At 45.1% G+C, this 27,321-nt stretch overlaps 1 protein-coding gene and 2 long non-coding RNA genes across 6 annotated transcripts in view; 2 read left to right on the top strand and 1 right to left on the bottom strand.

The window, feature by feature from the left end:
* Alkbh1 (alkB homolog 1, histone H2A dioxygenase) overlaps positions 1-11,150 on the top strand; it is a 20,475-nt gene extending 9,325 nt beyond the window's left edge. The window contains 3 exon segments of one of the 3 annotated variants that reach the window (NR_172646.1): positions 3,536-3,626; positions 5,786-5,924; positions 8,013-11,150. Coding sequence is in view for 2 of the 3 variants with exons in the window: in NM_001395611.1 (NP_001382540.1) it covers positions 3,536-3,626; positions 5,731-5,924; positions 8,013-8,442 (715 nt within the window). In the remaining variant the exon portion in view is untranslated. 3 annotated transcript variants of the gene reach the window in all.
* On the bottom strand, positions 1,013-19,049 carry LOC120103583 (uncharacterized). The gene is made up of 2 exons (XR_005506128.2): positions 18,521-19,049; positions 1,013-7,932 (listed from the first exon to the last, which is right to left on the bottom strand). It is a non-coding gene; the product is annotated as an uncharacterized LOC120103583 (long non-coding RNA).
* On the top strand, positions 16,660-27,321 carry LOC108351282 (uncharacterized). 2 transcript variants are annotated; one of them, XR_005506129.2, is made up of 4 exons: positions 16,660-17,015; positions 23,993-24,103; positions 24,465-24,633; positions 27,135-27,321. It is a non-coding gene; the product is annotated as an uncharacterized LOC108351282 (long non-coding RNA). The 2 variants fall into 2 exon arrangements; XR_001838508.3 differs by having other exon boundaries at positions 16,660-23,296.

Genomic DNA, 27,321 nt, shown 5'->3' with positions numbered 1-27,321 from the left:
AGATGTGCAGTTTAAGTGCAAGCACTTTTTTTTTTTTTTAAAGATTTATTTATTTATTATATATAAGTACACTGTAGCTGTCTTCAGATACACCAGAAGAGGGCATCGGATCTCTTTACAGATGGTTGTGAGCCACCATGTGGTTGCTGGGAATTGAACTCAGGACCTCTGGAAGAGCAGTCGGGTGCTCTTAACCGCTGAGCCATCTCTCCAGCCCCCAAGTGCAAGCACCTTTATTACAGCTTTGTTCCTCAGCAGGAGACCATTAATCAGTCATGGCCTGTCCCAGAAATAGGATATACCCATTAAAAGGCATTCAATTCATCTCTTGCAAACAAAGTAGTCAGATTAAATTATCATTTCTCGCTGTCTTATCCCTACCTTAGTCCAAGTCACTATCATTCATGTTTTCTGCAGAATGCAAAAGTGGCCTCCCATCCATCTGCTTTTTGCCCCCCTTCAAACTGCTTTCTACATTAAAATGAAGAAGCCATGTCATTTTTCTCACAGCCTCTCATCTATAGTTTAATTCTGATGAAGCTGCCCAGAGTTAGCACAAACTGTTCAGACATCAGGTGTGGGGACTCTGGGCTACTCATACTTATGACCACTGATTACAGCTTCGGTACAGTTCATGGTCTCTTCTTATTTAGTGATTGACTAGAACTCAGAAAAACACTGGTGGGTGCCCTTCAATATCAAATCAGGACACACTGCCCTACACGTTGATTGTTTAACCAGCCAGTGAAGTTCAAAGTTCTAGTGGCCATAATTTTTTTATTGATTGATTTTTTTTTTTTTTTTTTTTGGTTCTTTTTTTCAGAGCTGGGGACCGAACCCAGGGCCTTGTGTTTCCTAGGCAAGCGCTCTACCACTGAGCTAAATCCCCAACCCCCTAATTTTTTTAACTTTTTATTGAATGGTCACTACTGATTAAAACATTTGCTGTTTGAAGGAGTTGGGCATTTAGCTCAGCGGTAGAGTGCTTGCCTAGCAAGCGCAAGGCCCTGGGTTCGGTCCCCAGCTCCGGAAAAAAAAGAAAAGAAAAAAAAAAAAGATAATTCTCTGAGCAAAACATTTGCCGTTTGAGCTTGGGAGATGACTCCAAGAAAAGTTTTTCCTTTTTAGAACATGGACCAGCTCAGTTCCCCATAACCCATGTGATTTATTGTGTTTTAGTTGAGGGGGATGGGGGAGACAGGGATGGCCTTGCCATGATACAAAGACTGGGGAGATAGCTTAGTTGGTAAAATGTCTTGTCACAGGAGCTTAAGGATCTGAATCAACCCGCCCACAACAGACCACATGGGGGCGCTTACTTGTAATCCTTGTGCTAGGAAAAGAGAGACAGAGCCCTGCGGCTTACCTGCTGGTCTAATCAGGAAGCCCCTGTTAGGTAAAGGCAAGATAGACATCTTGGAAATGACACCCAAGTTGGCCTCTGGCCTCCAAGGGCATGCTCATACACACATACAGGCATTACACGTGAATATATACAAGGCATTAGCCACGTGACAATTCAGTTTTAAAGCTACACCCATTCTGGAAGTCCAGCTAATACCACTTAACATTAAACCTCGCCCCTCTAATCACACAGTTGGCTTTTGTGGGATTACCAGCAAATATCCTGAATCATCATTACTCCTTAGCATAAACCCAGGTGTGATGCAAGAGCCCACTGTGATTAACAGTGGGGCTGCTGTCAGGAAATTCTGAAAGTTAGGAGTGGGTGTAGATCAATGACCGAGTACTTGGCTAGCATGCAGACTCTTGAGTTTCATCCCCAGGACCAAGAACTTAAAAGAAATTTCTATTTTAGAACCAGAACAAAGAACTAATCAAATTCTTTGTTTTATGATACTGTAGACTAATTTAAGCATGAACTTATCAGTTTCCCTCTAGCTCCCAAATAATTGATACAAAGACCTGTTAAGTTTAACAAGCTACAAGCCTAGGCTGGGCAAGTTCTGAGTTATTCTATCCCTCTAAAGCTCTGTGACTTGACACCTGCCTTGCCCTAGCTTGCTCTAGTCCATGTGTGTCCTTGTGTTTGCTCTCGTGGTCCTCTGACTTCCCTGGCCCTGGGATCAGAAGTCCAGGCTTCCTGTCTCTGCCCAGCCATAGGCTGAGCAACTTCTTTATTAACCAGAGATAATTCTAGAGGGAATGGTTTGATAATCATGACAGTGCTAATGTCCAAACTGTACCAGATATGTGGGCACAGAAGTCAGCAACTGAATACACAGTGCACAAGACCAACCCCAACATGGCACCATCATAGTTTATTTGTTTTGATGTAATGTCTTTCTTTGTAGTCCTGGAGCTTGCTATGTAGATCAGATCAGGCCCCGAACTCAGAGATCCTCCTGTATCTGCCTTCTGAGTGCTGACATTAAAGGTGTGAACCACTGTGCCCAGTACCATCGTGTTTTTATAAATCTGAAATTGTTGCCTATAAAACCTAGGTAGTCTAGTGCTGGAGAGAGTTCAGTGGTTAAGAGCACTGGCTGCCCCTCCAAAGGTCCTGAGTTCAATTCCCAGCAACCACATGGTGGCTCACAACCATCTGTAATGGGATCCAGTGCTCTTTTCTGCCCTACAGCAAAACATTGTATACATAATAAGTAAAATCTTTAAAAAAAAAACTTAGTCTGATCTGGCTCCGTTGGTGGCTTCCCAATGATTTACCACTGTTGTTTGGTTGGTGGGTGGGTGGGTTGGTTTGTTTGTTTGGTTCTTTGAGATGAAGCCCTGGCTATCCTAAAACTTATGAACTCTGTCCTTGAACTCAGAGATCTGTCTGCCTCTGCCTACTTAGTACTGGGATTAAAAGGGTGCACCACCACCCTTACCACACGGCTATTTTTTATAAAGAAAAAAGAAAATAGAATGCTTGCTTATGTAGCCCAGACTGCCCACTGCAGCTGTCCAGTACATTTCCTTATAGTTAGGGTTCTCATGAAAGCTATATTATAACTTGGTTGCTAAGAAAAATGGCTATACTTACATACACTCTTAGCCATGACAGAGACAGCAAGCTGCTGTGGAAGCGCATAGACCAGGGGAGAGGGCAGCCAGTCTGCCTGTACATCATCCTGATAATGCCTGGAGGGGCAGCAAGGGCAGAGCGCAGAGCGTGTTTCTGTTTGCTGTGTTAGGGCTGTCACTTTTGAAAATACTGAAAATATTTTGGGTAAATGGATAAAGATTTGAATTTAGGTTAAATCTAGCATTTCTATTCTGAGCTAGGAACAGCAATGTGCACTGTAAATACCAGCATTCAGGAGGCAAAAGCAGGCAGATTGCTTAAATTTGAAGCCATCTTTGTTTACCTATGAGTGCAAGCCTCGGCAGGACTACATAGTATATGTAAACAAAAGTAAACAAAAATCTCAGTTCCAGTCTTCATTCTCTTACCGTCAGCTTTCTTATCCAGCCGTGGCTAACGGCTTAGGCTAAAGGCATAGACTTGGGTTCATAGAGAGGACTGTTGCTGCCATTTAAGACTGAATTCTCCTGGTTACTATCTTTGCAGGTCTAAAGACAAGACTAAGCGGAGACCCCGAAGTTTACTAGAGAGACTGCGCTGGGTCACTCTGGGCTACCATTATAACTGGGACAGTAAGGTATTTGCTTTATTCCTGTTGTACATTTATAGGTTCTTAGCCCTGTGTGGTTGGATTTGTTCCTGAACAAACATGAAATACCACAGCCATAGCAAAGTCTGTCAAGAGCATGAATGTACCATTTAAAGGCAGGGCTGTGATTATTGCCTCCTTTACATCTCCTTGGAGAGTGATAATGGAAGCACATACCTCTAGTCCTACCTCTGACCTTAAGAGGCTGAGACAGGAGGCGCACTAGGTTCAGTCCAGTGTGGTCTATGTAATAACAGTCAGAAGATTAAATTAGGAGATGGAGAGGTGGCTCAGTGGTTAAGAACATCTATTGTTCTTACAGAGGACCTAGCTTCAATTTCCAACATCCATATGGTAGCTCAGATCCATCATATCCACCACAGAATCTGATGCTCTCTTCTTGCCTTTCTGGGCAGTAAGTACACACATGGTGCACAGACATGTGTGCAGGCAAAACAGCCATACACATAAACTACTGTTAGTAAAGGTGTAGATCAATTGATTGACTGATGCCTGTGAAGGCTCCAGGCAGTACCTCACTGTTCTAAGCAGTTAGCTATCCTGACAAAAGCCAGTCAGTGCATATAATGATATTTTCATTTGCTCTAATCCTGTACCTCAGAGTTACCTTTTTTTTTTCTTTTCTTTTCTTTTCTTTTTTTCGGAGCTGGGGACCGAACCCAGGACCTTGTGCTTGCTAGGCAAGCGCTCTACCACTGAGCTAAGTCCCCAACCCTAGAGTTAACCCTTCTTTACTAAGAAAATGAGAATTGAGAATTACTAAGAACTACAAGAATGTTCAAAGAAAACAGTAGGCAGTAAAAAAGGAGAACAGTGTGTAGACTGTATGGATGTGGCTGAAGGTCCCAAGCGGTGATGCTAGACAGCAGCCCTGATTGTCTAAATAATACAGGACACCTTGGTGTCTCTAACAACAACCTTCCATTTTAAGAATGGCACACACCTTTAATCCTAGCACTGAGGAGACAGGAGCAGGCAGATCTCTGAGTACAAGAGTCTAAAGAATGTGTTCTAGATCAGCTAGGGCTGTTACACAGAGAAAACCCTGACTCATAAAAACCAAAAAAAAAAAAACCTAAAAAAGGAAGAAGAGAGACAGAGACCGAAGTTCCAACCAAAGAGGAAAAGCCATCTACAGAAAAGCAGTTTTGTGCGTACAGTTGGTTCCACTCTTGATAATTTTGTGACTTGCTCCAACTAGACTGCACCAGAACACTAGTGGAGCTGTAAGACAAACGTGTTTGGTTAGGATTTTAGTTTAATTTAGCCCAGGAAGAAGTGAGGGCAGCGGAGCGTCCGCCCTGCAGATCTGCACAGTATTTCTGGAAATGTCACAGTGAAACACATTATAATCAGTATATTAACACAAATGTTCACATATACAAAAATTTGAGATGATAGTACAAGATGCCATGCCCAGTTGTTTCTGACAATAAAGTATCTGTCTCAGTAATCCACAATAGTAGTGAAGGGTGTAGTTCTTTCTGATTTCCTTTGTTTTTAACTAATACCCTTTTCTGTTTCTGGGGTGTCTCGTTTATTGGGGCACTTTTCATTAATTATCTTGTTCCTTAGGTTCTCTGGGTCATAACAGCCCTGAGTTGCCTTTAACTTAAGGGGACTTATCCTGCTTAGGATTCAAATATGCTAGGGTGGAAGAGAAGTTGCTTCTGTACATATGTCAAAAAGTGAATTTGTGTGACTTACCACTGCCTTGAATGGCGCCTGTCATGCAGTGGTGCTCAGTACAGTGAATGTTTTGTTATTAGATTTCTATATTTTCTCAGTGGGGGCGAGGGGCAGATTCCCAGCCAGGCATCAGGGCACACACTTGTTTCCCAGCACTTAAGAGGCAAAGTCAGAAGGATCGCTTGCTACAACACTGGCCCAGTGTGTATAACAGGTTCCAGCTAGCCAGAGCTGGGTTGCCAGTGCTTCCTCAAGAGAGAATGGGTAGGATTGATGGGCACCTGTGTGAGCAGTAGTTAGTAAGGTAAAGGACTTCATTCCACGATTTCCTATGTTCTGAGATCGTTGTTCATTTTTCCTATTTTCTCTACTTTTACCAAAGAAATACTCAGCAGATCATTATACACCTTTCCCTTCTGACCTGGCTTTCCTCTCAGAGCAAGTCGCCACTGCCTGTGGATTTCAGGGTTTCCGAGCAGAAGCAGGTATCCTGAATTACTACCGCCTAGACTCCACACTGGGAATCCATGTGGACAGATCGGAACTAGATCACTCCAAACCCTTGCTGTCCTTCAGGTAACTTAATTTCAGAAATTTCAGATTGTTTATTTTTTTTCCCCTAAAGCATTTTAAAGCTGAAATTAGTAAAGATTTAAGTTTTATAATGAGAGATACTGTCATTACTATATATATTGTAAGCAAGTTAGAACTGGTTTTTGTTATTGTTTTGATTTTTTTTTGTTTTATTTTTGAAAAGCAGAGCAAAGTAGAGTAAAACATGAAGCCTGCATGGATCGTGAAAGAGCAGCAAAGCTTAGATGTGTCAAGATTCGGCACTGCTCTGCATCTGCTGCATCACGTTTTCTTTTGCAGCAGGTCTGTCGTGATAATGCATGGGGAGCGGATCATAGGTTGATCACTCAGAAACATACGCCAGAATAGTCTCAAAGTGATGGCTTGTGGGCTGAGGAAATAGCTTAGTTGGTTATGTAACTTGCTGAACAAGCATGAGGACCTGAGTTCAGAACCCAGGTAAAAATCCAGGCATATGAACAACACGTGCTTGGGGGGCTGTGAAATAGCTCATCAAATAAAGGCTGCAAGCCTGTTGACCTAAGGTCAGTCTTGGGACCCTGTTGCAGGATATTTGATCACACTGTAATCCTAAGATTGTGTTATTTACTAAAGAAAGAAAAAACTATTTCTAGTTGTGTGCCTCACCCTTAGCACACACCTTTAATGACAAACAGTGAAGGTAAAGTTAGTTTGTAGAGGGAATGTTTAGTTTAAAAGTGATGTCTATTCGGTCCCCAGCTCCGAAAAAAAGAACTAAAAAAAAAGTGATGTCTAATTGAGTGGCAAAGTGTGGAATCAGAGAAAAATTTGACTGCATAGAATATGCCCAACTCTCATGAGACAGGAGGAGACAGGTTTACCTGGAGAGGTTTACAAAGACATGTTGAAGAAAGAACAAGCTAGACACTGGGAAAGAATGAATGAGAAAGAGCCAAAGTATTAGAACAGACCGCTAGTCTGAGACCAGTTCAGTAAGAAGCAGGGAGAGGCTGGATTGAGTCAGTCAGCATGGAGAGGAGTTTTGAGCTAAGACCGCTGAGTTAAAGCATTAAGCCAAAGCTCAGAAAGAGCTCGGAAGGGTGAGCTTACTTAGCAGCAAGTCTCTAACCTGGATTAGACTGTACAGAGGCTAGAAGCTGCCAGGGCTGAGCGAGGTTGGCAGATAGAGACAGTAAGCCGGAGAGGACAATTAATTCAGGCAAAGAGAAGTTACTTTTACAGACCCACGTGGAGAAAGGAGTAAAGCAACCCCTCCAGGACTTACACACACACACACACACACACACACACACACACACACACACACACACACACACACCCCGGCATGAGCAGTGCCACACAGAAATAAGGAACTGAATGGATGAAATTTCTAAAAGGCTCAGTAGGCAAAAGCGCTTCCCTAATAATAAGCCTGGTGGCCTGACCTTGATGCCCAGACTCCAGAGTAGGGGAGAACCCTTAAGTGTTCTCTGACCACCGTGTGTGTTCCGTGATAGCACATTCACACTCACAGGTAGATGCACAGGCGGCAAATAATGCCGTGTACATTTTAAAGACGCAGAGCTAGAGAGATGATTAGGTGGTTAGAACACTTGCTGCTCTTCTAGATAACTAAAGTTGATTCTCAGCACCCAAATGGTAGATCACAAGCGCCTAAAACTCCAGCCCCAGGCAGTCCGGTTCACTGTTCTGGCTCTGAGGACAGTAGGCACATGTATACAAACATACACGTGGGCAAAACACCCATGCACGTTTGAAAAAACAGAGTAAAAAGCTGGAAACACAGATGTAAGACATCAGCACAAACTTTTGGCCTCCCCAGAGGTGCACACATCAAAAGTAAATAAGAATCATGAGGTGGCTTAGCAGGTGAAGTCACCTGCCACCACTGACATCCTGAGTTAACCACTGAAAGCTGTGTAGCAGGAACTGGTTCCTGTGAGTTGTCCACTGGTTTCCATTCCACACTGTGGCAGATTAAAGGTAACAGCTTGGAAACAATGTCCATCTAAAATGAAAAGAGAATACAGTTGGTAGTAACTTTCATAAATGTAACTAATAACAGAAACTTTTTTTTCTTTTTGGTAGCTTTGGACAGTCTGCCATCTTTCTCCTGGGTGGCCTCAAGAGAGATGAAGCTCCCACAGCCATGTTTATGCACAGTGGTGACATCATGGTAATGTCAGGTTTCAGCCGCCTGTTAAATCATGCAGTCCCTCGAGTCCTTCCACATCCTGATGGGGAGTGCCTGCCTCACTGCCTGGAGACACCTCTCCCAGCTGTCCTCCCTAGCGGATCATTGCTTGAGCCCTGTTCTGTGGAAGACTGGCAGGTGTGTGCCACCTACTTGAAAACTGCCCGAGTTAATATGACTGTTCGGCAGGTACTGGCCACAGGCCAGGACTTTCCTTTAGAACCCATGGAGGAGCCAAAAAGAGACATTACTGCAGATGGTTTGTGCCATCTGCATGACCAGAAAAGCCCTGTAAAACGGAAGAGGTTAAATACCAACGACTAAAGCTTAGGGGACTCTCTGGTTGCCTCACACAGGGGCAGGGAAGAACTCACCTGTCATGCTTCTGCCTTGGGCCCATCTTAGAGCATAAACTGAGTTTGTCCAGAGAAGTGTCCTACTCGGCCCAGTTCTAGCTCTTATTAGGTGTGTGTGTGTTTGTCATACCACATTGGTATAATGGTCCACACAGACGAAAGCATTTGAAGTGAGTTCATATGTCTGTGTCGAGTCAACACCTCACAGTTTGCTGATAGGAAATAGTGTCTTTCTCCCAGCACTTTGTGATCTATGAACCAGCCACCAGAATTCCTAACTTCTAGCCGTCAAATTCTTTGGCTCTTCACTCTTTTTTGCTCTCATAGAGGAATCTTAAGCAGATGAAGACAGTGGAATTAAAACTGTGACCCTCGGGGCTGGGGATTTAGCTCAGTGGTAGAGCGCTTGCCTAGGAAGCGCAAGGCCCTGGGTTCGGTCCCCAGCTCCGGAAAAAAAAAGAACCAAAAAAAAAAAAAAAAACTGTGACCCTCAGGAGTCACAGTTGTCACATGATTGGTGGAGCACATGCCTGCCATGCACTAAGCCCTGGGTTCAATAACCAGTACCACATAAGCCAGATGCAGTGCATCCCTGTTTCCCATGTACTCTGGGGTACAGGATCAGACTTGAAGGTCATCCTGCATCTCTAGACTCTTCCTGATAAGTTTTTAATTTGCTTAAAAGTCTCTAGGGTGTTTTGTTAGCTGTTTTCTCCATGAATAAACTTACTCTACATTAAAGATCTCTATCTGTCTTTGAGATTAGTGTATCAGGAATTTACTTTTCCCTCATTTTATTGTATTGTTCATGCTATTGAAGTCTCAAGCTGTCTTTCCTTTCCCCTAAGTATTGTGCTGTTGCAGGAAAAATGTTCCTTGACCATCCAGTCATGATGTCAAAAGTGCAATGTCGTCTCCATAGGGGAATTTGGTGCTCCTTTCTAGAAACTGAGTGTGCCTGTTAATTTGGGAGACAGGGACAGGCTGGAAGCCACTGTGCTGCCTGAAGTGTGATTTGTTCCATTTCCATCTTTCTCTGCCCTGTCCCCCCACCCCCTTTATTTATCTGCACTTGATCATTGAGTTTGTATGAGAATAGCAGGTATGGTATTTTTTTATAAAGAAAAATTAATACATATCCCTTATTTTTCCTTAACTTTTTCTTGATAGGTTATTAAACTTGATCCACATAAAACCAACAAGCTGGGGTTTTTTTTGGGGGGGGGGTGGTGAGCCCAACAGAAAGTTTATCGATGCCATTAAAACAGGCGAGTTAGCTAGGCAGGGGTGGCACTTGCCATAATCCCAGCACTCAGGAGGTAGAGGCAAGTGGGGCTCTGAATTTGAGACCAGCTTGGTCTACAGGATGAGTTTTAGGACAGCCAAGGCTGTTACACAAAGAAACCCTGTCTCAGGAAGGAAAAAACCTATAGAAAGTATCAGATAAGGCACTCTTAGAGCCAGCTAGAATAAGCTAGCCAGGAACACCCGGGGTGGTGGGCCCCTGTAGGGAACGCATTCAAATAGACTGGATTAGAGGTCAGCACACTGTGGCTCATTTTCTTTTCCTGTGTGCAAGCCTTTCTAAGTGGCTGTGGGGAGGGTTCATAAGAATGTTCTATAAAGTCCCAACATCCAGAGTTAATTTCTTGAATGAGAGGCAACTGGAGAGATGACCCAGAAGAACCCTATGTTCCGTTCCCAGCACACATACATGACAGCTCATGAGTATCGAACTCCAGTTCAGGGGAGCCGACACCCTCTCTGGCCTCTGGTACCCAAGTGCACATGTACATACATAAAGAGGCAAAACACAAACACATCAAAAAAAAAAAAACGTGTTTAGTGAGGTTTGTGTGTGTGTATTTTAAAGATTTTAGGAACAAATACCTTTGAGTATTTTGAGTACAAGGTTAGAGAATCCTACAGAACCTAGAAAATCTGATCAGCACCTTGACAGAACAAGTTTAGCCTCCTAAGAAACTGCATCTGAAGGAAAAAGCCTGTCACCTAGGAAGGAACCGTGGAAGTACTGTTTTTCCAAGAACTAAATTCAAGTGCTGCTCGGAGAGTCCAGTTGGTGTTTTCTCAGTGCAGAGGTGCAGGGAGGTAGGACCCTGCTAGTCTGCTCTGCTGTGAGGATGTAAACTAGAGTCCCCTCTTGGGTGTTTGCATTGTGGAACGTGGTCCCACGCTGTGTCCTTTTTTCCGCTCAAATCATTTGAGAAATCATGTGACATCCTGTTTTCAGTAGTGTTCTTGGGCCCAATAAATTTCACTACTGAGATTTGAGTCTACAAAAGTTAACAGAGCCATGCAGGGAGGTTTTTGTTCATGAATGTTTATCAGAGTAAAGATCTAGAGCAAGTTCATGTCCAGCATCAGGAAGCGGCTGCTCAAACTCTTATTTCTCCACAAATGGTTCTGGAGCACCTTCAGCTAAGCAACTGGAGTCATGCTGACGTCACACCGAATACAGAAAACAACTGCTTTTTCAAGGACAGCAGGGGGGTGGGGAGCCATAGTGTAGAAAGTGACAACTATACAGAGCAACATTCTGTACAGAATGTGAAATAGTTGTTAATTTTTATTTAAGTTATGTATGTACTTCTGATTTATATTTATAACCTTTTAAAAACTTTCTTAATAAAATTTTATTTTTTTAAAAGGTGGTAATTAAATTTTATTTATTTCATGTGTGTGGGTGTTTTGCCTTATGTGTCTGAATAGCACTTGGTTGTCTGGTGCCTGAGGAAACCAGAAGAGAGTATCGGATTCCCAAGAATTGGAATTAGAGGTGTACCACGTGAGTGCTGGGAATCACTGCCCCTCTGGTAGAGCAGTAAAATATGCTTTGAGCCGATGGGCCATCCCTCCAACCTGAACAGCATCATTCTTACCTGGCAGATCTACCTTAGTCTCAACTTTAGAATGCAAATCTAGGAACAGCAGCGTTGTCCAGCAAAAAGGACTTATTTAACAAAATTGTTTTAAAGTGCCTGTACCTACCAGGTTTGCTTTTTTAAATTCCAGCACTTGGGAGGCATGGGCAGGGGTTCTGTAGTAAATTCCAGGTCTTTCAGAGCTAATAGTAAGACCCTGTCTTGGAAAAGTAAACTCAAAAAGTACTAATATTGGGGTGGGGTGTTAACTTGGAAGAAGTTCCTAATGTGTTAAACTCAAACAGTTCTCAGTCTTGTGTAACTCCAGACCCAGGGTATCCAGCACTCTCACCCCTGAGAGCATTAGAGGCATGCATGTGGTGCATAGGTGTAGTGCAATTAAAGCACCCACACACACACACACAAAATAACATGTTTAGCTTGGTGATGGCTGCTCATCCCTTTAATCCCAGCACTCAGAAAACAAGCAGTGGAGTTTGAAGGAACCTGGTCTGCAGAGTTCGGGACAGCCAGGACTACCCAGGAAAACCTTTACTCAAAAATGAAAGGAAAAAGTAATACTTCTAAGTGGGTATGTGCGTAGAAAAGATATATATTCTCAATTTTTTTTTTTTGTAGCCAGCATAAATTGCTCTTCCAAAGACTTTTATGAAGGAAATCCTTTGAAGGGTTGAGTAAAGCATGGGCTCAGCACCAACTGGGGTCACGGTCAAGTATCCTTCCTAAAGTCTTTCCTTCTCAAACATGACAGCCTTTCTCTGGGTTTTGGAATCCTACACAGAGAAGTTGGCTGGGCAGCTCTGATTACTGCTTAATTCCTAGAAGTGAAATTAATGCAAAGGGTCTACTTCTGAAAACAAGTGGGAAGGCCACATGATTAACTGAATCCTCTCTTCTTTCTGCCTATTGTAGTCTCTTCCCTGGTGCCATGTTCAGCCGGTGTCTGGTTTTCCCGAGAGGGCTTTGTCAGACAGATATATTGCTAAACCAGGCAGAGTCAGCAAGATTTAGCTTTCCAGTGTTCCAATTTTCTTGGCTCCTTTTTCACTGAGATAAGCTTGTCTTAACCCTTCCCCTTAATCTCAAGGCTGTTTATTAGAGTTGAGAAAAGAAAAAGGAAAGCCCTAAAACCCGAGGGGGATTCAACTGAGGCAAATTTGAATGGTAATGAGGCTGCAAGCAGCTTTGGGAGTGACTGCTGATCTCAGCAGCCCCCAGAGCCTGGAGGAGCTGGGAAGGAAAGACCTCTCATCCAGGACTCCCTCTTCACAGGATACAGTGAGGAAACAACAGAAGCCTGGTTCCCTCATCAGGTGGTATGCTTTTATTGATTAAGAAAAAAGAAAACACCATGAACTCCCCAGAAGATGGGTTTGTCATTGTTCACTGGTGGGTCAAATTTCTGCTAGAAACAAGATGAGATTGGCTAGAAGGTACAATGTACTTGCTAAATCCTAGTGACAGTCCCTACACCTAGCCGCAACATCAGAGAGTTGGTTCTCTTCCTCCAGTATGTGGATCTGAAGTTGTCAGGCTTGCCTGGTGAGCATTTTCCTCACTGAGCCGTCTCCTATGCTCCTTTTGTATCTAATCACCCCCGCCGCCCCCCCCACCCCACCCAAGAGACTCTTTGCTTTAAAGTTTTCATATTCTGGTCCCTTCTCATGTCACTGTTACTCCCCTAATCCAGGCCCTTGTCATCCCAGCTGCCTCACTAGCTTCTCCCATTCATGACTCTCTTCCCCATCTCCATAGCCAAGACAGACCATACCCTACTTCTCCCTGAGTCCAGAATGTCAACAGTCTCCTAGAAACCCTTACCCCAGTTGCCCCCTGATTTCTCCTGGCTTCTCACCCCCATCCCCCCACTTTGACCTCATCCTTCCTCTGGTCAGTCTAAGGTCTGCATAGGCTACTAAATGTTGTAGTGAAATACAATACATAATTTAAATATAACTAATAAGTATTGTTTTCCTAAGACTCTCAGTGCCACAAGACAAAGTTGTATTATGTTCTTTGTGGCACATAGCTGTTCAGTGTTGGCACGGATGTGTGGAAAAGCTGTGATCCACTGCTGTGGGGATGTAAATTGGCAAAACTCTGGTAGGCGATTGTCAGTGTTGACACAAACTTTTATCTAGTAATTTAGGTCTTTTCCCTATAGAACCTCCACATGGGTAAATACTGTGTAAAAAGATACTCATAATAATGAAAAACTGGGCTGGAGAGATGGCTCAGCGGTTAAAAGCGCTGTCTGGGGCTGGAGAGATGGCTCAGTGGTTAAGAGCACTGACTGCTCTTCCAGAGGTCCTGAGTTCAAATCCCAGCAACCACATGGTGGCTCACAACCATCTGTAGTGAGATCTGATGCCCTCTTCTGGTCTGAAGACAGCTACAATGTACTTACAAATAAATAAATCTTAAAAAAAAAAAAAAAAAAAAAAAAAAAAAAGCGCTGTCTGCTCTTGAAGAGGTCCTGAGTTCAAATCCCAGCAACCACATGGTTGCTACATGGAAGACAGCTACAATGTACTCATATATAATAAATAAGTAAAATTTTAAAACAATGAAAAACTGCAAACAACCCAAAAGTTGGTAGCAAACAACTTACAGAGTATACGCAACTAAAACACATTAGTGCTGAGCAGGACATGGCGGCCCAACATTCGGGAAGAAGCAGGAGGATGGAGAGTCTGAGATCACCCTGGTTCCAGACATTGGCTTACAAAACGGAAAACAAAAACAAAAAATCAAAACCCAGGTGCTGGTAATGCTCACCGTCAATCCCAGCACCCGTAGGAAGAGGCAGGTGAATGAATCTCAAGTTTAAGGCCAGCCTGGTCTATCAAGCATCTAGAGTTCCAGGACAGCCAGGGCTACACAGAGAAGCTCTGTCTGGAAAAACAAGACAAACAAAAAATTGACATGTAAAACCATTAACTCTGTAAATATATATGTAACGAGTAAATACTTTTTAAAAGAAAAAAAATTTTTTTTGTTTTGTTTTTCCAGACAAGATTTTTCTGTGTAGCCCTGGATGTTCTGGAACTCGGCTGGCCTTGAACTCAGAATCTGACTGCCCCTGCCTCCCATGTACTAAGATAAAGGTGTACACCACCACTGCCCAAAGTAAAGAAACTGGGCTGGAGAGGTGGCTCAGCGGTTAAGAGCACCCGACTGCTCTTCCAGAGGTCCTGAGTTCAATTCCCAGCAACCACATGGTGGCTCACAACCATCTGTAAAGAGATCCGATGCCCTCTTCTGGTGTATCTGAAGACAGCTACAGTGTACTTATATATAATAAATGAATAAATCTTAAAAAAAAAAAGAAAAAAAGAAAAAGAAACTTTGTGTCACGTGTAGGGAGGATTCATCCAAATATAGCGTTATGGAGGAGACATTGGGAGGTGGTAAGGCACTTTCCACTGTATAGCTTTATCTTCTGCTTTTTTAGAAATACATTCATATATTACTGATGAGTCTTTTTAATTACACGTAACGAACCTTGTAAGCATTCCTATGCAGAGGTCCAGGCATGGTGGCTCACAGCCGTAATCCCAATATTCTACAAGTTGAAATAGAAGTGGCAAATAGCAAAGCCAGTCTGGGCGACACAGTAAGACTGTCTTTAAAATCCTAACACCATATTCAGTAATAAAACTAAAGGTGAGGTCTGTCTCTCTGATCTCAGCCTACCCTAACCCTGTGTTCAGAAATAAGAACTGGCATCGGTCATCTGTTGTAAACAGCTGCCAGGAACTTCTGGCTTCTATTCCAAAAATCAGCCTCTTGCTTCTCTGCATCCCAAGCTCAGACACCTTACTGTGCTAGCCAGCTTTGGTCTACCCCCCACTATGCAAGTACCAATCCTGGGCTTTGCTTAATAGGGGGACAGATACGTTGTAGTTGAGCCCTTTTGTAAAGCCCTTAAATTCTACCCTGAAAAGGATTACTATATTCTGGGGACAGCGCTGGGACATTGAAGACTACAGAACCCTAGGACTTTGCATTTCTATGCCCCCTGTGTTAGTGACAGAAGGAAGGAGAGATAAGTTCCTATTTGGACACAGCAGGAGGCGGCTACACTTTGTGCCTCTCTCTGATTAGTGTTAGCTGAGATTAGATTTGTATTGTAGCTGCAGGCGTAGCTCCCATCGGTTCTGAGAGCACTGGATATTGAACCTAAGGTCTCTGCTTTGGTTGTGACAGCACGTGTCTTTATTCCCAGCACTCGGGAGGCAGAGACAAGAGGGAGTACGGGGACAGCCAGAATGACACAAAGAAACCATGTTTTGAAGAAAAAAAAATGAAAACAAAACAACAAAAAGGAGGTACTCAGCCATGGGAAAAGAGTGGACAATCCTGCTCCCGTGTCTCTGAAGCCAGTCATGGTCTATCTGAACCATTAACTGTTCTCTTCGTTACTCAGGCAGGGTCGGATGTGAAAGAGCTTTCTAAAAACAAAGTGTGTCACCGAGCAGGCATCTATCTGGTCCTGGTTCTTCCAGCAACTATTGTACATTGTTGGTGGGATCGTCATGTTGGTTGAATGCTGGTCAGCACCATTTTTACCCTGAGGGGGGCGGGGGGCTCCTGGATGACCACAAGGATATGATAATGGGCCAGGCACAAGGTGCAATAGGACAGACCTCTAACCCCGAGCAGAAGGCCCGCCTTCCTGCAGCAAGTGATGTAAAAAGCTGACCGGCAAAAGAGGAAACTTACTTTCACTCTGCTACTATATTGGGTCAAAGGGCAGCTAAAGGTTCTCTCAATTGTTTCATCCCTCTTGTGAAAACAAAATCACCTCCAGCACTTGAGGACACTTCTAATCTTGATGTAACAGATCCCTTGTGACTCATTCTGAGAACCAGTCTTTGTATTCATAGCCCACGGCACTTTTATTCACCCATTATTTGTGTCCTCCAGAGAGTAAACGCCACAAGCACACTCCCGTTTGGAGCTGCTCCCCTGACACCTGAAGCCATATGCAATGCACAGTAGCTGCCCAAGTGAAGAAAACCGCCCACGGTCATAGTCTTGCCCTGACACTGATCCCACAAAACTTGCAGATCAGAAGCCACGGAAGAGCCACATCCGCTGATGTTGGCGCATTTTCAAGCCAGCCTCTTTTGTCGTTACTGTGGGTGGGATTGTGGTAGAAAAGTCACCTTGGGCATCATCACTATCAGAACTTCCCCCAAGTACTCAAGCCCTTGGGTAGGGAGTGTTGGTATTCTGTCTAAGCTCCACCCCCACAGCTACCTGGCAACAACCAGGTATGCTCCGCCCCACAGTTACCTGGCAACAGCCAGCTGTGCCTGATGCTATAGAAGGGACTGCTTGCCCCCTCCTCTTTCTCTTGCTCTTTGCTCTTCTCTGCCCTCTTGCCCTCTTCCTCTTTGTCCCTTCTCTTCCTATCCCCCCACTTCTTCCCTCCCTGTGCTTATGGCCGGCCTTTACTTCTCCCCATTTCTACTCTTCTCTCATTAAACCGCTCCCCGTGGAGCCATGTTGGTTTGCTGTGTTCTGTCTGGACGGGAGCCGAGATTTAAACCCCAACAGGGAGCATATCAAACAGAAAACAGCCGACCGCAGGAAGTAGATCCTAGCCTCCAGGAAGCCGAATCAGCAAAAGGTATCAGAACCCATTGGCAGTCCTCTTCCCTCCTGTACTCGCCCCGTGGTCTTAGCTGTTTGCTGCCTTAGGCCAGCTCTGATCGTTTTACTCGCGGGAGCTGCCACTACTTGACCTGAATTGATGGAAGCCGATCAGCTTTGGCCACCTTTGGGTCAGATGTGTGCCCCAGACCAGTTACCTATGACAAAGGACACAGAGATGCTTGATGACACATGGGACCTAGCTCTTCAAAACCTAGAGAGAGATAACGGATGGGCAGAAAGGAGGGGCTTACTGGGAGAAATGATTGGGATGTCTGACCACATTCATTGTATGATCCTCCTTTTAGACTGAAATGCTGAAAGACATTAAGCCCAGATCACTGGTCCAGAGATGATAGGCATGCAGTCTGTCCAGCCCCCTTAACTAATGGCTACTCCCTGGCCTCTCCCCAGACAAAACCCCTTCGGGCTCCTGCATATCACCCCTTAAGCTCTATTTGAAGGTTGGAAATGAGGTTGAGGCATCTGTTGTCCCCACAGTCCCATTGCATCGGAGACTCGAAGCAATTGGGGTGCTTTCAACCAGAAAAATATAATTTAAGGGCTTGGCATCTGGCTGGGAGCTGAGAGATATGTTGTCATGGAAATGCCTCGCTTCATTTAACAGCAGCATATTCCTACAGTTGGTCACATCCACCCTGTCAGCAGACCCCTGTGTAGCATGCATACACCTCTGGCAGAAACACGTCCGCAGGATGCAGAGTCCGTTCCCAGCACCCTCCTCCCTGTCACAGATACCCAGACTCCAGCACCCTCCTCCCCGTCATAGATACCCGGACTCCTCACCCTTTCCTGAAGTCACCTCCATGCAGCATAGAGCACTCTAGGGACAGTAGAGGGGCACATGACTGCAAATTCTCCTCACTAATCTTATGCCACACAGAAGGCCACTGCATCCATACGCTTTTCTGGTGGTCCCAGAACACAGCTGTATTACCGACCTCATAAATCTACTGTGTGTGTGTCTTCAACTCTTTATTAAAGCCCAGAAGACAACATTCAGGGAGAGAAGTATAGTAGTCACCACACCCAAATGTTTCTCTATTTGCTTAAGAGAACAAGGGTTAATTTCTCTGGGCAGTCCAGAGGACCGAAGTTCCACAATTACCCAGAAGGCCTTAGGTGTCTCAAGCCATGCAGTAGACATTCATTAATAAAGAAGAGGTGAGTAAATGAGGCTCAGCTGTACAAGTCTGTCATCTGAGGAAGCTCAAAGAGCTAAGTAAGCCATGTCTGTTCACATGAATATATTTCAGCATGAAATTTACATGCATGTAAACATGATGCATATGAAGGAGCCTGAAACACGTGGAATTAATAGAGGGGGGTTGGGAACTTCACTTCATGAAACAATGGCTTATCTATCCAAACCAGGGAGTCAGGGAAGGAGTTCTCAAGAGCTCATGCACACGGCTGCCAGGTGGGCTGCATGGGTCTCCTCCGCACAGTCCTTCCTCTTACCATGGAGTAATCAGCTTCTCAGAGACCCCGGGACAGTATTCCAAGACTATGAGAGCAGAACCATCAGGGCTTTCGAAGGTCGAGGCACTCGTCCTTACCCGCATCCCGTCTGATGCATCCTACTAGTAAACATTCAGCCCACTCTTCTAAGGGGAAGGGAAATAACCTCCTGCTGCCACAAAGAGCACAGTCACATCACAAAGGCACATGTGGATTGGAGTGGGAAGACTTTGTAGACGTTGTCTCCATCTGCCAGCCCTCTGGCTTGACTGTTTTCATTAGGAATAGATGCGTATGTATGTATATTGTCTCTGAGTGACAGGATAAATAATGGGATTTTTTTTCACTCTCTGCTAACCAGTGACCAATGCTTGAGCAATTGTGTACTGAAAGAAAAGTCAGATGATGGTACATGGCTTTAATCATAGCCCTCGGAAGGCTGAGGTCAGGGAATTTCAAGTTCCAAGCCAATCTGGGCTGTAAAGTGAGAGAGATTCTGCTTCCAAAAAAAGAAAGAATGAAAGAAAGAAAGAAACGTCAGACCCACAGTTCCATTCATAAAATAGTATGGTCCTCTTTGATAAGGACTTTTGTTTTTATTTGTTCTTGTGTATTTGAGTACAAAGTTGCTATGTTCGGACACGCCAGAAGAGGGCATCATTGGATCCCATTACACATGATTGTGAGCCACCATGTGGTTGCTGGGAATTGAACTCAGGACCTCTGGAAGAGCAGCCAGTGCTTTTAACCACCACAGAACCATCTCTCCAGCCCAAGGTCTTTGATAAACTGATTTTATATTCATATGCTATTCCCCCTGAGGTGATCTGCTCTATGTGTGTGGATGGTCTAACAAAACTTCAGGCTTGGGCAAAGAAGACAGACAGAAAACAAAATCCCTGTTTTTCAAAACAAGTTTAAGAGACATGGACACAACTCATTGATGGGGTAAGTGCCTGATATACTTGAGGCCATGGGCTTCATCCCTAGAACCACAACAACACCAAAGGGGGCAAGTCACGACAACAATGGCCACTGAGTCATGAGAAATGGCCTAGTCTGTGTGGCAGCATGTCAGTAAGTGTTCCTAGGACACCATAGAGAGAGGCAGGAGAATACAGCTGTTGGATACAGGGATGGAGAAGCCACCAATCTCACTGAAGGGAAAGGTGGCAGGTGCGTGAAAGATCCCCCAAGGGAAGAGGAGAATCTGAAAGAGGATCCTTTTCCTTCATGGCACTCAGCTTTCCCTTACTGTAACAAACAGCTGCAATCCCCCATAAAGAGGAGAGACCCCTGGCCCACAGGTTTGGAGGTTGAAGTCTCCTTCCAAGGAAGATATCATGACAAAGTTTTGTAGAGTTAAAGCCCTCACCTCAGAATAGAGATGGAGTGGAAAGGGAAGGGGAGGGAACAAGAGGAGTATGGAATCTCAAATACCCTTTAAACATGTACCCCAGTGACCTAAAAAACATTCAGAAGGCCCTACTCTCCGAAAGTCCAGAGTCTCCAATAGCATTGTCCTGGGGAGCAAGCCTTTACCACAAAGGGGGGCCCTTAGTAATATAGCTACAACAAACCTCACATCTCCTTCCCACGAAGGCAGTTTAATTGATAGGATTTCTGGAACTTTCTACCTCATTGCTCCTTCCTCCCCTGGTAGATATAGTACAAATCACTCTTGATTTGGGACTAACACCTGGGCAACCTTGTCTCAGACCTACATCTTGTCTCTCTCGGGCATGAGCACACACCTGCTCAGATGTACCACCTCCTCCTTGTCTGTTTCTAGGTTTTCTAGGGACTGTGTGGGTAAGGCTGCCTAACATCTGGGGGTTGGTAGTAAAAGGCTCGGTAGGAAGACCTATGACCACATCCTGTGTCTGACTCCTATTGATTAAAGAGGTGTTATTCTACCTTCTGGGTCAGCCTTTAATTATTCTCTCTTGTTCAGAAAGCTAAAAAGGGGGGCTGGAGAGATGGCTCAGTGGTTAAGAGCACCGGCTGCTCTTCCAGGGGACCCAGGGTCCAATTCCCAGCATCAACATGCCAGCGCAAACTCTGTAGCTGCAGTTCCAGGGGATCTGGCACTTTTACAGACATACATACAGGCAAAACACACTGCACATAAAATAAAAAATCCTTTTTAAAAAGGAAATGCATGTGGGTTGGGGATTTAGCTCAGTGGTAGAGCGCTTGCCTAGCAACCACAAGGCCCTGGGTTCGGTCCCCCGCTCCGAAAAACAGAAAGAAAAAAAAAAAAAAAAGGAAATGCATGTGCTCTTTATTGAGAGCCTTCTGGAAGCCTGTAATATAATGATTATTTATAGCCGTGCGATTGGCCAATCAGCCCAGTTAGTGACTTCAGCTCTAAGCACCTTACCAAGCTTATGTATGAAGTCCAGGGTCTCTTGAGAAAGACTGATGCCAGGCAGTGGCGGGGCACATCTTTAATCTCAGCACTCAGGAGGCAGAGGCAGGTGACTCTCTGAGTTCAAGGCCAGCCTGATGTACAGAGGAAGTTTCAGGACAGCCAGTGCTACACAAAGAATCCCTGTATCAAAACAGGCAAACAAAAAACAAACACAAAAACAAAAAAAATTAGACAAGAAAGGCTGTCAGAAACACAATATACAGATGGGGTATTATGGTCGGGATCACCCCCAAAGAGTTCTCAAACTGCAAGGATACTTGAGGCATTGGGAGCTCAGTGGGACAGGACTACTGACTTTCGGCCTGGCTACTGACAAAGGCCTGAGCGCTGCATCACGTGGGTCTCTCCACAGGATAGCCTCAGTGTCCACAGGAAGTGACATCAGTCTTCCCTTGAGCCACGAAGCAAATGGCAAAGGGGAGGAGGAAGCCAGAGCACCTTTTATCTAGTTTCTAAACTTGAATATGGACACTTCTGTTTTAGTTTTTAGGTCCGGCGTTAAACTTAGCCCAGGAGGGAAAGTGGAAAGGCCTTCTTTTGTCGGGAGCAAAGAATCACAGAGCCCTCAACAAAGGAAAGACACACAAAGACAAATATTAGAGTGCTTGCTTAGCACAGTAAAGCCCTGTGTTTAATCCCTATTGTTACAAATGAAATGGAAAGAGAAGAGAGGTGGAGGGAAGGGAGGAGAGAGGGGAGTGGAAGGAAGGAGAAGAGAGGGGAGCGAGGAAATGATGGGAGAGGATGGGGGGAGATACTGCAACATCCCTTTGCCTCAGAGTGAGTGTAAAAGGACAGGCATCCTTAGGAGGTTCTCTGTTGAGATTTGGTCTTGCTGTCTATTGTAATGCTAAGTGTGGGTCCCCAAGACCTGGAATCAGCACATGGACCCAAGTGACACTAGATGACCCAAGTTATTTCTGATTGATAAATAAAGATGGGGACAGCCAAAATAGCTGGGAAGAAGGAACATAGGTGGGGTTTAGGGTTTTCAAAGTTGGGGTCAGAGGAGAACCATGAGGAGAAAGTGGAGGAGGAAGGAGAAGCCACCATAGGTTAGGAGTCAAGAAAACATGGCCCTGAGAGCTGGCTAATTGGCAGCCCAGAGGAAACATCATAAGTAATAACTCGGGGGGTTGGGGATTTAGCTCAGTGGTAGAGCGCTTGCCTAGGAAGCGCAAGGCCCTGGGTTCGGTCCCCAGCTCCGAAAAAAAGAACCAAAAAAAAAAAAAAAAACAAAAAAACAAAAAAACAAAAACCCTCGGGGTTATTGATAGGAAAGTAGATTCTATTAGCGTAGAGGGTAGACGGCTGCCCTGCCGTAGTGCTGACTAAGGCTTATTGTAAATATAAAGGTCATGAGTGTCTTCATATCCGGGAATTAAATGATCAAGGCAGGGTAGAATTTTCAGGACTAAAAATTCCTACAACAGTTCTCACTTTGAAGATGTCCCCTCCTCTCGCCATGGACTCAATGGAAGTTTTTACTCAATGCCCTTGACAGCCCCTCTAGACTGTCCTCTGAACCCCACAACTCCAGTATTTTGTTCCCAAGAGACCTAATTCTGCTTCTTCCACCTGGGCAGGCCTTGCCTTAAGATTTATCTTTCCGGGGTTGGGGATTTAGCTCAGTGGTAGAGCACTTGCCTAGCAAGCGCAAGGCACTGGGTTCGGTCCCCAGCTCTGAAAAAAAAAAAAAAAAAGAAGTTAGAAAAAAAAAAATATTTATCTTTCCACTAGTCTGTCCCATGGACCCAAGAGGCCCTCTGTATCAGTGGGAGTGTCTGTTGTGTTTTATAAGTAAGAAGAGGAAGCCAGGGATATGTTTGGTAGAGTGGGGTGTGGTGCCGGAGAAGTGGGTGCCTCTGCAGCTCGGGCTGAGTCATTCCTTCCCCCTGAGGCACCAGCCACAGGATGGATCGTATGGAAATAGAGTTTATTTATGGGGAGGGGACTAGGGGAGGGAGTAGAGACAGAGTGAGTGAGTAGAGAAGAGAGGAGTAGAGGCTGGCCATGAACACATGGAGAGAGAGGGGAGGGGGAGAGAAGGGGCAGAGAGGGAAGAAGGTAAGAGAGCAAGAACGGAAGAGATTAAGTGAGTGAGGAGGGGGCAAGCAGCCCCTTTTTATAATGAGTCAAGTTTACCTGGCTATTGCCAGGTAACTATGGGGCAGAGCCTAGAAGAAATGCTAACAGAGTCTTCATATGGCACCTAGGGATACAATGAAAAGGGTTTGCTAAGAGCCTACAGTCCACCAAGGACCAGGTTTCCACAGCACATCAGGGGACCTTCCTCCTCTTCCTACCCCTGTGGATAATCCAGCAAAGCCACCTCTGCTTGTGTAAGTAGGGCTCTGGCCACCTTGGTCATCCACTTTCTCCAGTGTAGGACTTGACGCACCTCAACAGGCCAATGCAGAGCCACTTCTGAGCCCAGGTCTCCCTCTAGTGATCATTCAAGAGATAGCAGGCAGGTTCCCTGCTCCTGCAGAGTGGACAACCTTTCCACTTTCCAAAACATGTATCTTGCCTCGTATCTGTCGCTTAGAACCCTTAAAGACAAAGACCCAGACCTCCCAAGATCTCCCTTTCTCCATAGACCTTCAAGGGAAAAAACCCCAGCCGAAGCCCTATAACCTGGTCAATACTGTAGCAGGAGTGTAGGACACAGCAATGCCCCTGACTCATACCTGGGCCCTTCAACTTTTTACATTTCCAACACCACTCAGACTTAGCATCTGCCACATACATTCACACACACACACACTCACACACACACACACACACACACACACACACACACACACACACACACACCCCGTCTCTGTTTGTACATAACACACACCCCTATGCCTAAGTCATGCTTCTCAGGAACACACTTGGACGCCCCTCTTCTTTGTCTAGTCCTACACATGCAGCTTTTTTTTTCTGCCATTAAGGTTCATGTCACAGCTTCCCAAAGCTTTCTCTGGTCCCTGGGGGTAACATAGTCATCTTGACTGGATTTCCAAAGGTTTTATTTTTTTTTTTTTTTTCAGAATGATTTCAGCCATTTGTGGGATACAACATTTCTGTCTCTGTGCTCGATAGGTACCGTCTCACTGAAGACCTTCACTAGCTGTAAAAGCCAGAAGCTGCTTCCCCCTGAGGTGCCAAACGCCAGCTATTGACTGACACTGCTAACCCCTAAACCACAGCTTTTTTTTTTTTTTAAAGATTTATTTATTCTATGTAAGAGCACAATAGCTGTCTTCAGACACACCAGAAGAGGGCATCAGATCTCATTACAGGTGGTTGTGAGCCGCCATGTGGTTGCTGGGATTTGAACTCAGGACCTCTGGAAGAGCAGTCAGTGCTCTTAACTGCTGAGCCACTTCTCCAGGGCCTTGCGCTTCCTAGGCAAGCGCTCTACCACTGAGCTAAATCCCCAACCCCTTCACACACAGCTCTTTTTTTTTTTTTAAATACAGTTTGTATTTTATTTTAAATATTTCTTTATTATGTTTACAGTGTTGTCCCTGCATGTCTGCCTGCAGGCCAGAAGAGGACACCAGATCCCATTACAGATGGTTGTGAGCCACCATGTGGTTGCTGGGAATTGAACTCAGGACCTCTGGAAGAGCAGTCAGTGCTCTTAACCTCTGAGCCATCTCTCCAGCCCTCACACACAGCTCTTAACGTAGGTATCTTTGTCTTATTTCACTGGAACCTCCAGTGAGAACCATGTTCTCGGGCCTCTGGGTTCCCCACCTGAAACCCCCTTGAGCCTGTGTCTGTGGCCTAGGAAGTTCACAGTCCATTTTCTCAGTAAAATGGCAGACCCAAAGAGTTGGCATTGCCTACTCTATCTCTTATTTCTCTCAGATCCTTTTGGTTTGAACCCTGAACCCCAAGGTGTTGTGGATGGCCTTGGTGTTGTTTGTCTTTCGTTAATTCTGCTTCCCCAAGAGGGGCTGCCCAGGATGAGGAATGAATCACTTACTCCCTTGACTTCCTGTGAACCTTCCCCTAATAAATAAAGATTTCAGGGGACCAATCACTGGGCAAGGAGTAGGCGGGACTTCTGAGTTGGAGAGGGGAAGAGGAGGGAGAAAAGGGCCATCTGGAGACCGTGGATAGCATAGAGTCAGAAAATGTAGGTAGGGGAGGCCGGGGTTCAGGTGGCGAATCATTGGGATCCGCTACCTGGGGATTTAACTTAGAAGGGTTACATTTAAGATGTCAGTTGCCTCGCCCAGTGATTGTCTTACCTGTCGATTCTAAACTAAGATTGCGTGGCGTTTTCCTTCAAGGGGCGATTCAACTCAGTTCCAGAGAAAGGGGCATCCCAGGCAGCCACAGAATTTCGACGTGTGAAGCTGGTGTTGCAGCGGCCCGACATGGGAACTTAGTGAGCCAGAAGGAGAGATTTCAGAGCACAGGGTCAGAGAGTCTTCTGAGATGAGACCAGGCCAGGCCGGCCGATGCCCTAAGGCGGGGGTGCTTAGAGTCCATGGAGGCAGCCAGATGGCCCAGGCCAGAGAGTAGCCGGAGATAGCCTGGGATAGTACTTTTTTTTTTTCTTTAAATTATTTCCCCGCAAAATCCAAGGTAAGAAACCCTGTTCCCCCCTCATACAGCTAGTCAAACATTATTAACAGGGTAAGAAAGAAACTTTGGACTTCACATGTAAGTCCAGAACATTCAGCTAAGAATAAGAAGCAGAAGCCAGGCAGAGGCACACACACACACACACACACACACACACACACACACACACACACACACACACACTTAATCTCAGCACTCGGGAGGCAGAGGCAGGTGGATCTCTTGAGTTTGAGGCCAACCTGGTCTTGTCAACTTGTCTGCAAAATCCAAAAGAGAAGAGAAAAGGAAAGATAGATAAAACAGGGAAGCGTGGGCTATCTAGACAGCTACAGGCCATTTCCCTTTTATATCCTCTGCAACAAAGGGAAGATGTTCGTGTTGGGCTGTGACTGGTCACCTTCTGCCTGCAGTCAGAAAGCTGAGAACAGTGACCGTGGGTTGCTTCACTTGGCAACATTAGTGAGTGGTTAGCTCTCCAGTCCTGCTCACTGGCTTTGGTACTATCTCCAGCCTCTGATAAACTGGGAGGGGACTGGGGCTCAAGTACTGTGTGAAGGGTTAAGTCCCAAACACCTGCAGAAAGAGTTATGAATTCACACTACCGAATTCACCAGAAACTGATGCATTAAAAACTAGGACAGTAACTGAGCAGTGGTGCATGCCTTTAATCCAAGCACTGGGGAAACAGAAGCAGGTGGATCTCTGTGGGTTCGAGGACAGCCTGGTTTACAGAGTAAGTTCTGGGACAGCCAAAGCACTGAGAAATCCTGTCACAAAAACAACAAAAGACAAACAAACAAACAAACAGGACAGTAGCTTTATAATCTTCTTTAAAAAAAATACACATTTTCAAGACGTATTTTATTTTTAAGTGTGTGTGTGTGTGTGTGTGTGTGTGTGTGAGTGAGTGTGTATTTATGTGAGTGCAATTACCCTTAGCGGCCAAGAGCCAGCATTGGATTCCTTGGACGTCAAGTTACAGGCAACTTTGAGCAACCCAACATGGGGGACTGGGAACCACACTCAGTCCTCTGTAGGCACAGTAGAAGCACTTAATTGCTGAGCCATCTCTTCGGCCCCAAGAAATAAAAAATGAAAATTTTCATGTTTATTTATTTGCATGTGGGTGTGGGTGCACGTCTGCCATAGGGTGCATGCAGAAGACGTCAGAGGGCAACTTGCAGAAGACGTCAGAGGGCAACTTCCCTTCCATCTTGTGGGTGCTCAGTTGAATCCGAGCTGTCAGGCACACTAGTTACTAAACACGGAGCTAAGCACTCATTCATTCTTTCTCTTTTTTTTTGGGGGGGGGGGTCAGTTTTTGTTTTTTGTTTTTTTTTTTTTTTGAAATGGAGATCCTCTGTACTGTAGCTGGACTGGAACTTGTTCTGTAGGCTATAGGCTACGTCACAGATCTGCCTCTGCCTCGCTAGTGCTAGGGTTAAAGGCGTGTGCCACCACGTCCCCTGTGCTCCACCTCTACAAGACTGTTTTATGCTTGGAGCACATAAACAAGGTCTTGGGACTCAGGACTCAAGCCCAGTTCTTCCTTCCACTAAATCCCACATCCTGAATTACTTGCTTTTCCAGACTCCTCATCCAGCAAACCTGACTGGGATCTGGACTCAGAGCAAGGTGGAGACTCAGGTGTGACCCAGCTTCACGGAGCCAGACTCACATCACTGTGTTCTACTGTAGGCCTGGCAGCCAAGGCACCAGTGCTGAAAGTCCATTCTTCTGAAGGTTCGACACAAATAGAATGAAGTCACCCAGCACA

Source organism: Rattus norvegicus, chromosome 6, assembly GCF_036323735.1.
Source record: "Rattus norvegicus strain BN/NHsdMcwi chromosome 6, GRCr8, whole genome shotgun sequence".
Lineage (NCBI taxonomy): Eukaryota > Metazoa > Chordata > Mammalia > Rodentia > Muridae > Rattus > Rattus norvegicus.
The sequence above is the reverse complement of the archived record's forward strand: the minus strand, read 5'-3'. Positions and strand labels throughout refer to the sequence as shown.